At 47.2% G+C, this 13,025-nt stretch overlaps 1 protein-coding gene across 1 annotated transcript in view; it reads right to left on the bottom strand.

The window, feature by feature from the left end:
* Positions 1 to 21: 21 nt before the first annotated feature.
* The window catches only part of LOC119444718 (2,4-dienoyl-CoA reductase [(3E)-enoyl-CoA-producing], mitochondrial-like), a 32,595-nt gene continuing 19,591 nt past the window's right edge, over positions 22 to 13,025 (bottom strand). Inside the window, 3 exon segments of the mRNA XM_037709076.2 lie at positions 22 to 431; positions 6,988 to 7,131; positions 12,767 to 12,839. Coding sequence (XP_037565004.1) covers positions 309 to 431; positions 6,988 to 7,131; positions 12,767 to 12,839 — 340 coding nt within the window. The 3' untranslated portion in view covers positions 22 to 308.

Below are 13,025 nucleotides of genomic sequence, written 5' to 3'. Positions count from 1 at the left end.
CCAGAATGCAGTTGCAAATACACTGCTTTCGACTCAAACAGAATTCGCACACAAGCGCCAACAAACCACATTCGCTTGTTTCTATGTTGCCAGAGCGGAGGGAAACGTAGTTCAATATTGGCATCTCTCGGGAATTATGTTTCAGTGCACAGAGACGCAGAAGGCAAGCACAATGCTATTCTGTGGCTGGAGCTTGTACTCAATTCCTAGGCTGTCACCAAGTATATAGATTTCAATAAAAAAAAGACCTGAGCAGACCTTATACCTAAGGAGCACATTTCACTCAACTCCAGCGAAACCATGAATAATCATGAACCCTTGGCACTCCTGATGGCAGCCTCGATGGCTTTCCACTGGTCCTTCGGTACATCAGAAAGCCTGTTGAAAACACTGGCATTGTAGTTTAGGTGACCCCCATCCATTCGAATAACCTGCAGAAGAGAGAAATTGGACATTCTAGGTGTCAGCCAACGATGCATGCACAGAATTTAACAATGAACTATTGAATGCAGCAGTGAGGCACAATATAACGAAAGCTGAAGAAGTGACTAAAGCCCCTGCATGACATTTTCTGAAATCCAGGTCAAGTACCGCCAACCTTCTCTCTCCCTTGGTGCATCATCCTCACTTTTTCTATCCACTTCCTGTGCAGAACAGAAATGCCACCATATTCCTCCTGTGCACAAAACGGCAATGTGGACGGAGCATTACCACAAATAAATTCTTTTTCTTCCTGTTTAAAATACAGTGTAGACCGCTTATAACGTAAGTCGCCGGAGTTGCGAATATCCGCACTATAAGCGGTACCGCACTATAACCAAAGCAACAATTTTCAAGGCCCGCACATATGCAAAACATGTGCACCGAGCCGCCACGCGTATGCGACAGTCGAGGAATGCGGCTAGAACGTTTGCATTCAATTTACAGTCGAATCTCGTTAATTCGAACGAAATCACGCGGCGGCGCCTCCGACCGGCATTGCTCCGGCACCACCATAGAGTAAAAGCTTAGGAGAGATCCCTAAATGTCACGCGCGAACGGAAAAAAAAAAAAAATGCGGCGGGAATTTCACCCTCTCTCAAATGGCAAGGTCGCCGATTCTGCGCCGAAACATGCGTGTACGTGGCAACGTCTCAGCCACGCTACCGTAGCCACGTGTAAGAAAATGGCAGTGAACCCTTCTTTCTCCTTTATGCTTCTTCTACTTTCTAGTCTTGTGTTGACCTTGCACGCTGCAGCTACGACCCAGAGGGAAGCAGCGGCGCTGTCCCAGGCCGGCCAACGAAACTGCCCAATGCCGGCAAACGCCCGCTTCCCAATAACGACAGAAAACGAAACTTCGGGGAGCTGGCGCTGGGCCGTTTGGAGTGGCGGCGCTTGCACAGTGGGGGGCGTGCACGGTGACAGTCGAAAGTGAGGGAGCTACGAGGGAGGGCGAGGGGAGCCACCGATGCGGCGGAGTTGCCGAGGCGAAATCCGGTTCCCTGCCGCCCTCCTCCCTCACATTCCACGGTCTCCGCGTGCACCTTTCGCCGTGATGTGCCGGCACCGCCCGCTCCCTGAAGTTTCGTTTACTGCCGTTATCGTGAAGCGAAAGTTGGCCGGCATTGGCAGTTTCGTGGCGCTCGCTCGCTATGCGCGCCGTGATATTTCACGACTCGCACTCAAGATTCTGGTTTCAGCCTCACTGGCTGTTCGTTCGCACCACGTGCCCTTCTCCTCCACTTCCTCTCTTTCTTCCTCACGCACTCCTTGGGGCGCCCATTTGAGGGAAGCGTTCGCCGTCTCCGCTGACTTCTGTACTCTCAGTCAGCCACACTGTAACCGGTATTTCGTTTCCCGCAAATGCACTATAAGCGATACGTGTATACATGGAGTGCTATGGGAAAATTAACGGGAGTCTGAAAAGACCGCACTATACCTGGTTCTGCACTATAAGCGGTTGCGATATAAGTGGTCTATACTGTAGAAGTACTACCGTGTTCTTCCATCCAGAGGTGCGACTGGAGCAGCGAGCACTCACTAAACTCTGCTCAGCTCGTTGCAGTTTCTTGCACGGTGTTGTCTAGAAAAAAGTTTCTTTAGTTTGATGCAATCTAGACATTGCTTGTGATGTAATGGAACACGTAGAAATGCCTGAACCGTGAATGAGACTGTCATAAGCAAGAGTAAAAACCATGAATGAGACTGTCATGAGCAAGAGTAAACGATACTCTCCGCGTCTTGTACCTTTGGCACAAAGAAAAGGGAAATTAAGATTCACTCTGAGCTCACACGCACCAGTGCTGGCACAAGAATAAGGAATGAGGCCATATCACCCTTGTCTCCACCACATTCAGTTGTGCCTGGATGAGAGCTTTTCAAGCCTGCTAGACATGAAATAGTTGATGTTCTCATTTGTAATGTTCCTATAGTGAGTTTTCGCATGGGGTCTATATATATACAGTGAAAGCTCGATGATACGAATCTCACGGGGTCACGAAAAGTATTCGTATTAGCCGAAATTCGTATCATCGAAACAATTAAAAGTACAGTCGAATCTCGCTAATTTGAACTCGAAGGGGCCCGAAAATTTCCTCGAATTAAAAGGACGTATTTTTGAAGTATTCGTGCACCATAGCGCGATGCACGAAACGGTGCGAGTCGTGAAATATCGCGGCGAGCAAGCGCATAAGAAGCGCGGGCCACGAAACTGCCCAGGCCGGCTAACGGGTCGCTTCCCGATAACGGCAGAAACGAAGCTTCAGGGAGCGGCGGCCGCCGGCACATGGGTAGCGGAGACCGTCGAAGGTGAGGAGGAGGGCGGCAGGGAAGCGGATTTGGCCGCGTCACTCCGCCGCTTCTGTGGCTCCCTCATCCTCCCTCTCAACTCCCTCGTAGTTTTCTCACCTTTGACTCCGTGCGCACATCTCCGTGCGCGCCCGCCGCCGTGCTGGCGCCAGCTTATTTTAGCCGCTCCCTGAAGTTTCGTTTTCTGCCGTTATCGGGAAGCGAGCATTTGCGGGCGTGGGCAGTTTCGTTGGCCCGACTGCGCCTCTGCCGCTGATTCCCTCTGCGCTGCTGCCGCAGCGTGCAAGGTCAACATGTGACTAGAAAATAGAGGAAGCATAGAGAAGGGTTCACTGCCATTTTATCCGTGGCCCCCTGAGACGTCGGCACTAGTGTGTGCTAGAATACGGTTGTCTAGAACACACTAGTCGGCACGTACACACTTGTTCCGGCGCGATGCAGAAACGGCGACCTTGCAATTTGAGAGAGGGTGAAATTTCCGCCGCGGGTTCTTTTTTTTTTCCCCGTTCCTTCGCGCGCGGCATTGAGGGGGGTGTCTCCTGAGCTTTTGCTCTACAGCGGTGTCGGAGCAATGCCGGTCGGAGGCGCCGCCGCGTGATTTGGCGCGCTGCTAAGAGCATTGTCGGTGCGCGGTATGTTCGAAATAAGCGTGTTCGAATTAACGAGATTCGACTGTAGCTAAATTAAAGAGTCAGAGGTGAACTCACTCAGGCACATGTACGTAAAAAGCATTTATTTCTTGAAGAAAAAGTCTCTAATGTCCTTCTATCTCGGTAAACAATCCTATCCTCGGTAGACATAGCTCGCTGTGACTAGGTAAATGGCACAAACACAAAGAACGTGGCCCGAAGCCCAGCAGCCACTCCGTCCGATGGGCGGCCGCCGAAGAAGGAGGAAAAGTACAAAAGCGCCACCGTTCAAACTCTTCGCGACCAGTTGCGGAGTCCGCGCTGTCCGGCGCCGCGTCCGGCCTCCGCACCAAAAAGAGAACGGGGAGAAAGCGCGTGACTGCGCGCTGTCTCTTTCGCGGCCGTCGGTGGGGCGGCGTTTATTCGTATCAACCGATGCAGGCCGGAAATCGATTCGTAGCAACCGTTCTCTAGCACGTTGCAAGTATGGGGGCTTGGCCGGGACCACAGAAAAATTCGTATCATCAGGAAATTCGTATTAGCCGTGACCGTATCATCGAGCTTTTACTGTATATGTTCTGTAAACTTGACAAAACTCACTAAAGTATTCAAAATTCTCAATGTATTCTGCAGCTATACGCTTTTTATGATTCTGAATCTGCAAGAAATGCGGCGAAAGTAAGTTTTCAGTAAACACAATTCATTGACACCTGAAAGGGTTAAGAAAAATCAACCAACCGCAAGTGTGGTCTGTGCAAGCGGCAATGCCCCTTAACCAAGGTTACCCGCCGTGGTGGCTTAGCAGCTATGGTGCTGCGCTGCTAAGCACAAGGTCGCAGGATCCAATCTCAGCCACAGCGGCCGCATTTCGATGGGGGCGAAATGCAAAAATGCCCGTGTCCCGTGCATTGGGGGCATGTTAGAGATCCCCTAGTGGTCGAAATTAATCCAGAGTCCTCCACTGCAGCGTGCCTCATAAACAAATCATGGTTGTGGCACATCAAACCCCAGAATTCAGTTCAATTTAGTTTAGCAAGATTCTACTGTATGTGTGCTTCTAGCATGAATTACCTTCTTTCACTGTTTTAGAAGTTAAGATTTATGTATCAGTGAACCTCTCGAATGGTTCACTGATTTTTTAATAGACTGCACGTGAAATAGTAAATTTAATCCCCGTAAACTTAATCCCCGTACACAAAATATTTCTCAGAGTTCTGGTGTTAAGTCAACACTGTGGTTGAAATTCACAAATAATTTCAAATTCCCAGCCTGTCCTGTGCAGTGTGTTTTTAATCATGCTGATGATGCAAGAAATGTAGGTTAACTGATATACTGATAAAAGCCATAATTAAAAAGTAGTTACATCCTTCATTCACCCTAAACTCTTTTTCCCTCTACTGGGTGGTACTGGGAGTAATGCCAGGTCTATTACAGCTGCTTCAAATCAATACTTTTTTTTTGTAACTTGTATTCGTATGGTGTGTCAAGTTTTTATTATTCCTAAACCTGCCATGCCCCATGCTGTTTGCTGTGGCCTGCATTGTATAGTGATGTCTCAAGGGGATCAAAGGAACAGAGTTAAAAAAAAACAGCCTCAATGATACGAGGCTGGTTCAACCCGTTCTACACGGACAGTCCTAAGACAGTGGCAGCCTTTTCGTTGAAGACCGAGGAAGCAGAGCCGGTAGAGAACCACCCCTTTATTCAGGGATGAAAGAACAACAATAAAGGAATGGGATGGCATCACTTCGGCTTTCTTACGCCACCATGATCTTGCTGCTTCGTGGTCTTTGAGCCGCTGGAGGATAGCAAAATTTAATAGTACACTCAAATCCCATTATAGCGAAACGGTTTAAAACAAAATATCGGATATAACGAAAGAATCTTAATTCCCCTTGAAAGTCCCAATAGAAACCCATGTGTTTAAAATTTTATTTTAACGAAAAAGTTTTTTACTGATCAAGGGATATAACGAAAAATTTTCTTTCCAAAATGACAATTAACCGCCCGCTTTGCTCACAAAATACTGATTTCTTAAAATGTGTGGCGCTTTGCGGGCCTCTTAATGTACCAGTTTAAATCTCCCACGGCTGCGCTGCACCGGCAACGCCCCAAGCCAAGCCAAGCTGACCAAGCTAGCCAAGCCAAGCTGACCAAGCTTGCCAAGCCAAGCTGGCCAAGCTTGCCAAGCCAAGCTGGCCAAGTCCAATTTCTGTTAGCATGCTGTGCACACTCGTTTGCTTTGTTTTGGAAGCGGACGTAGGTCGGTCAGCCCGTTTGCTTTTTATGCCGTGTTGTCGGTTACACGACAGGAAAATGGCTGACGGTAGCAGCTGCTCAAAACAAAAACGGCGAGTTATCGCTCTGGATCAAAAGGTAGCCATAAATAGAGCTGTTGCATCAGGGACAAAGAAAACGCAAGTGGCCAAGGACTTCGGCATCGCGCCGAGCACACATTCTACAATTCTCAGCAGCAAGGAAGTCATCACTGGCGTTGTTGCATGTGGCGTAAAAGGTACGCGGAAGAAGCTTCAGTCTCCTGCCTTTGAAGCAGTGTTAGAGGCACTGTTCAAGTGGTTTTTGGATGCACGGGCTGCTAATTTGCCCGTGAGTGGGGCACTACTCCAGAGAAAAGCCAGAGACTTTGGCGCGTAAGAAGATGGTGAAGATGGTCTTGAGGTAGCAGCTGCTGCTGAGAAGGCCGTCCTTCGCTTGAGGAAGATGCAGCAGTGAAGCATCACAGACTTTTTCGCGCCATCTACATGAAAGGCTACGTGGCTAGCGTCGAGCGCAATAAAATCAGCTCTTGTGTTTTTGTGTTTTATCCCAGTTTTTCGATTAGCACTTTACTGTAGACACAGCAACTCGGCTGCGACGGGAGCTAATACCTCCGCAATGAATTACCTGTAGTGAGTACACCATCGCATACAATAATTAGCCGTATAATAATTAGTCAGTGGTTATAATGAACTAATGGATATAACGAAAAAAATTCGGCGCCCGTTCGACTTTATAATAACGATAACGAGATTTAAGTGTACTAATATCTCTTCATTGGGTCGTGTCGCAAAGGTCGTGGGCTTACGTGTAGTGACCTGTTGTCCACCATCAGGACTTCACGCTGCTTTCCAACTTTGGAGAAGTTCTCACTATACAGTAGAACCCCACTGTTACATCCGGTGCTGCGTTTTCCTGGCTGTTACGTCGTTTTCGACAGGTCCTGGCACAGCTCCCATAGAACCCAATGCATTGGTAACCCAACTGTTGCGTCGCAACTGTGGGACCGTTCCCGCATCATACGTTGCGAACTGCCACCCCGCGCCAGCCCGAGCGGCCATTTTGACTTTTCATGTCGCTTGGCTTGGTGGCTGGACGATGGGATTGGCCACCCAAAGTGCCAGGGGTGACACCTATGATGTATTTTTGCTTTCCACCTGCAATACTATGGCCCTTGAGATCCGTATTTGCTATCTAAAGAAGGTGTTTATGAAGCGTTGTGGGTTCAAATTAAATCGCCTCATTCTTTCCTGCAGCCCAGTTCTTACGTCATACTAGTGTGCCAGCTTACCTCTCCTGTCAGCCAACTGGAGTAATCGCTGACCAGGTACGTGGCCAAATTGACAACTTCAGGTATTTCCCCTTGCCTCTCTATGGCACCCTTCATGGCTTCCTTGGAGAAGCGACCATCGGGATCTAGCCTGCTGAAGGCACCCTGGGCAGAAAACACAAAAGGAACAGCTGTGGGTAAACAGAAAATCAACCTCACCACACTGCAACACTGTAACACCAAACAAACACACCCGAATACATATACTTCCGCAAATTCAACTTCGGTTCATTCATTTTTCCGTTAATTCAATCCAGACCAAAGGTCCTGGCTGGTGCCCATGCTTTCTATGGGCTCAAACTTCGGTTATTTCGATCTCACATGGCAGGCAGTACAGGCTGCAATATTATGTCTCTATGCATTTGTTTGCACTAGCCTGCCGTTCAATGCCACAACAGCCTCGAAAACACGAAGCGCTGACACTCGTCCGTGAAATTAAATATATTGCGGAGCAGGTAGTGCAAAAACAAAAAGAGAAGCGACAAGCGTGCACCCTTGATGTTGTTGAAAAGTCAAGTAAGTCACGCTTGTCCGCTTTCACATGGCAAATTTTTATCCGTGTCTCGCAGTCAGTTGAAGGGGCTCTCGCGTGCACCCGGGGTCCATTATTAAAGGGGAACACTAGGACCATAGCCTCAGCTAGTCGCTACAACCGAGCGCCGCAGCAGTGGCAGCTTCGTGCAAGTGCAGAGTGGCATGATGGGATGCGATCACCATACTAAAAAGAGAAATGAAGAAAGACGCAACGAATTCGTCGAAGACTAGAAAAGCGTGAAGAGACTCGCGTGAAAAGCTGCCTCACAAGTACAGAGAGAACCTTTCACTGTCGCATCGCAGGGCACGAGTGTGACGTACCTGTGGTTCCAAAAACACATCACAAATTTATACCCCTGGCCCACAGGCAATTTTAATCGAGATCGAGCCCCATCCGGATTGGCTGCTTTTACACGGGAACTTCCATCTATACAATTTGCACAATCCGGATCCAGTCTATCGTGATTGCAGGTCAAATGCTGCTGGAATCATGCTGCTGAACAAACTCGTTCTGGATTGTTGAACCATGCAGCTGCAATCATTCTTGATCGCAATCGAAAAATTTTATCTGGATCAGGCTTGATCGCGATCAAAAAGTGCCTGTGTTGCATCGGTATTAAAAGGTCCTGAAACGGTTCGGACAAATTTTGTAGACGCATAGGATACAGCTACAGCAAAACATTCGCATCACAATTTAAGTGAAGCATCGCAGATTAAAGGGACACTAAAGAGAAACCGGAAGTTCAGCTTTAATGGTAGATTATTCTATCACGATCACAGACATACCATTCTTACTGCGAACAGAGGTTTAATAAGCGAGAAAATAGCGAAAAACTGAAGGTTGGATGCTGACGCCTTTCAACTTCCTGCACTACACATTCGTTACGTCAGAGATCACAAACGCAGTCCGGCCGCAATGTCGAGAGCGATTTATCGCTGTTAATAAAACGCAAAATGAAATACACCTTAAACGTACATAAACAGCATTTGCCAAATTTTAAGCCGTTTCAAGCGAGGACGTAAGTTTAGCACAAAATTAATAAGTAATAAGAAAAAATGCCGTGGCGGTACATGCGGTCATGATAGTTTCGTATTTTCGTTTTTGCTCCATGCATCATCGCGCGCCTGTTCTGCTCTACAGTATTGCAGTGTTGGTTGCGTGGCTCGAAAAATGTTGACTTCGCGGGAAACAGCCAGAAAATGCCTTGTGTGTGTAGTGTTGAGGGCTGTATCAATGGCGCAAGGCGCTTGCTCAGGGGCAGCGGCAGTGTTGGCTCGACTGTATCCTTTCATGTGGTGCCGCGCGATGAGCCCCGGCGTTCACAATGGCTCAGTGCTCTGCCGAGATAAAACGGCAAAAGAGCCAGAGAAAGCGATGGTGTGCTCTCTGCATTTCTTGCCCTCGGATTATGCATATAATCCTGCTTTCGGAAAGTATCTTGGAGTGCCCCAGAGGCCAGTCCTTTCTCGAGCAGCTGTCCCATCAATGTTGCCTTCATCAAATCCCCTACTGATGCCCCTGTAGCAGCAAACTGGCAGCTCAGTGAGTGCTGATTGTCATTAAAAAAAGACACGAAAAAACCATACCGAGTACGCGCACAACTTTCTACGCTTGTTTTGAGGGAACATCGTCGCCTGGCGGAACGGCCGCCTCACCTTCCGTCGACAAAAATGAGGCTTCGCTTTCCGTCGACGCGGCCGCTGCTCACCATGATCGTACACAGAAAACACCTACCGCGCGAGCACGGAGGATCATTTCGTGCTCCGTTTCACTGAAGTCGCTCAAATGCAGTGCTGCTTCCCTGGCGAGCTCTTCGTTGCAAGATTTAGTGTCAGCAACCGTATCCATCGCGGCCATAGAACACCTTAGCAAAAGTCGCAGAGAACGCAAACGCAGCGGCCATGTAGCCTATGATGGAACGAGCGCCTAGGCCGTTTACGCAAGCGGTGACGTATCATGGCGCCCTCTGATTCGCTGAGAGCAATGAAATTCGTGACAACACTGCTTCAGCGCCAAATCTGGGGTGAGAGAAATTGAGGAAGCGATATTCGGTCTTTGTTTACGAATTTCTCCACTAATAACTCATATTTTTGCACCCAACAAAAACTGCTAAATTCCTGAAGGTCCCTCTTTTATTCCAACTGAACTTCCCGTTTCTCTTTAGTGTCCCTTTAGGAGAGCTATGGACAATTACAAGTTACCCTCCTCCCTAGCCATGCATTTTCTCCTAACTCGTTCGCCGAGTGATCGGGGCTAAGCTCCGCCTTCGCTGGCTCTACGTCATGATGTGCCGTCATGTCGTCTACTTCCGATGGTCTTGGAGCCAGCGCACGAAGGCTCTTCAACCTCTCCGCTAGCCCCCTGGCCGTCTATCCCCAGCGAGAGCGATCAAGCAGAGTGCGTTGCGAGCATTCTGTCGCAGCACCGAGCATGTCTGGTATTCCGGTAACCACAGGCGAGCTGGGTGTTTTGACGGAGAGGCAGAGGTGTAAACTAAGCCCCTCCATACCGCTGTGATGAAGAAGCTTCGTAGACGTACGTGAACAGCCTGAGCGGCATGCACGGTCCAGCCATGTGGTGGTGTAGAGCTTAACCAGCCAAATACAGAGCTAATATTGCTGTAACCAAGTGTAAAACATTTTAAATATATAAAAAGACAATGTGTTCAAGATTACGCTCCTGCCAAAAATTTGCGCCAGCAGCAAAGTAGAATACACTTGGTTACTGCTATATTAGCTCTGTGTTTGGTTGAGCTTTGTGAACCCAGGTAGTTGCAGTGTGCAAGCAGTTAACATTTGCGCCTCCGTTCATTACGTCAAATGTCCCATTACACTTGCGCTTGCGTTTACCCGAATACTGGACACATGCCGGACACGCTAAACTCTATTGTGGTAATAATCCTTTGGTGTGAAGTGATGGCCCCAAATGCGTAGATGCTGGTGCCACTTGGATGCTGACAGTCCGATGCGCTGCAGCCACTCCACTCATCTGCTGCCTTGCAGAGGGGCACGATGTCGCAGCTGGACATGTCACCAATCGCTACGTTTGAAGCCCACAACGCAACAAGGGCGAACCATGGTGCTCGTGAAAAGAAAGAATGAGACCAACACTGACAGCGCAGCTCTCGTCAACATGGAGCACGTTGTAACACAAGCAGACAACACTTGCTGTGGTCTGGAAGTGCTTTTAGTGTAGTGATACATGTCCTTGTGCATTGTCTTTCTGTTACTTTCTTTTTATAGAAACAAATTGACTAACATTTAAACTATTACAAATAACATTTGTTCACCATAATGTTGGAAACATTATCGATGACGTGCTCTGGGCCGCCAATCGGATAGCTCGCCCTACTGATGTAATATTGTCAAATCGCATCACTTGGTCAGGGGCGCTGAAAACTCAGCCGATTGGCGTGCTGCGATCGGTAGCGATGTACCTTTTTAAAACCTTATAATTAGAGCTTTGTGTTTTCAGAGTTTATTTTTCTTGAAATTCTGAGGGTGTTTTTTGGAGTTTATTTTCTGGCGGAAATTCGGACTTAATTGGGCATTATTCCCAATACTCCAAAACCATAGATGAAATGATATCTGAACACGAAAATATCAGAACAGATGAAGCGTATTTTTGTTGTTTGGAAGGTTTGAATGCACAAACACATACACACACAAGCACAGATACTTTAACACAAAACACCTACGTTTGGGCGTTTTACAACCTTAAAGCTTGTTGTAATAGACGCAATCATACTTTATGAGGTTGCTGTCACTGATGGAAGCACGCTCCTTTCTGTTGATGATTCTCAGCTTTGAAAATGCCCTTTCAACATCTGCGCTAGAAGACTCCGCGCACAGCGAGAAAGCACTGGCCACTGGACAGCGTGAAGTCTCCAAAGTGACAGGGGTTCAACAATGTTACTGATTAATTAGCTCCGATAGTCGCAAAATCATTCACAAGTTGGCTCATGTCGTCAGTTTCAAAAAACACTTTTTTAAAAATTGGCGCATAGGTTTCGAACGCGCAAGGTAACTCATGCTTCACATTTAGATTCACATTTTCAACACTATACCAAAACGCTTCACTGGTGTACTGGAGTGCATCGAAAAGGTTCCTCTCAACTGTCTGTCGCCACTTTTCAGCGAGAGCAGCGTAGTATCCATGAAGGTCTGCGACAGTCGTTGAGCGGTCATACGTCTCTCGCTCCGTGCGCTACAAGCCCTTTGTTAAATGTGTGATGGGCGTGGTCTACGAGATACTGTTGACGTGAGGTAAAGTTTATATCGGCCAAACCGGCCGACTGCTTAGAACATGCCCTTTCGATATAGAACAGAACCGGGTCATATTGGCCGTTAAAATCGGAGTTTATCGGATAAATACGAATTGTCAAAGATTTTGCTGGCAAGTGTTTATCGGATTTTTTCGAATTCATCTGAAAACACGGAGCCCTACTTATAATAAATTCTGCACTTTACATGGAACGCTTAGATGCATCAATTAAAGATAAGAAGGACCTACTCTAATGACTCAAAAATCGTCAAAATCGTTTCAGGGTCCCTTTAAAGAACGACTGAAAACTAAAGCGATTCAAATAACCGCTTCCCTCCTCTCCCAACACAAGTTGTGGAGTATAGATGTCACACAGTATGGTGTGACATCTATTTAACACAAAAGGCATGCACTATGAATGTTGTTTCATGAGATTTGTTTGTGGGTTGCCATTCTCAACATTACGACAAATAATTTAGTCATGAACGAAAGACCTGGTACGAGCAACTTTAGTGATTTAATAGTGTAGCAATATAACCCGTATATAGGGCATGAATAAGCATATAGAATACATATACCTAAATATATGCAGAGCCCCATGGCGATGGCAACACCAAGTGCGCAAATTCGCTCCGAGTGTCTATATACATAATTGCTATCGCAATAAAAAGTTTGTTACACTGCAATTCTCATTAAACTGAGGTTCAAAATATAAAAGTTACACTTATCTCACTCCATGAACAGCTGAGGGGGGTAATGGGAAGTTCTGAGTAAAAAAAAAAACAGAATGAGGCATAAGGTGTCTGGGTGGTTCGCTTGTGCCCTAAAAATAATCGGTTGTTATGGGCAAGGAGGAACATGTTAGAGCTAAAGCATTAAAAGTCCTTTAGTGTGACCAGACGATCCCTTTATTTCACACATGATGTGCCATAAGCAGCTCACCTTGGTGTAGACAGGCCCAGGCTCAATGCAGTTGAAGCGCATACCATACTTTGCCCACTCTGCAGCAAGTGACCTGAAAAGAAATCTGGTTTAACAAACCAAGAAAGCTACATAGCATTGAAATGTCCCAGAGTGTTCATGCACCACACAAGATATAATAAACTTAATATTACAATTCCCAAGATTGGACAAGAACATCCTCTTCTCAACAGCCTTATACAAAAAAATCACCAACAGCATTTGCAAGTCCCATGAGCAC

The sequence above is a fragment of the Dermacentor silvarum genome, chromosome 3, assembly GCF_013339745.2.
Source record: "Dermacentor silvarum isolate Dsil-2018 chromosome 3, BIME_Dsil_1.4, whole genome shotgun sequence".
Lineage (NCBI taxonomy): Eukaryota > Metazoa > Arthropoda > Arachnida > Ixodida > Ixodidae > Dermacentor > Dermacentor silvarum.
This window is presented reverse-complemented; position numbering and strand designations above follow the sequence as displayed.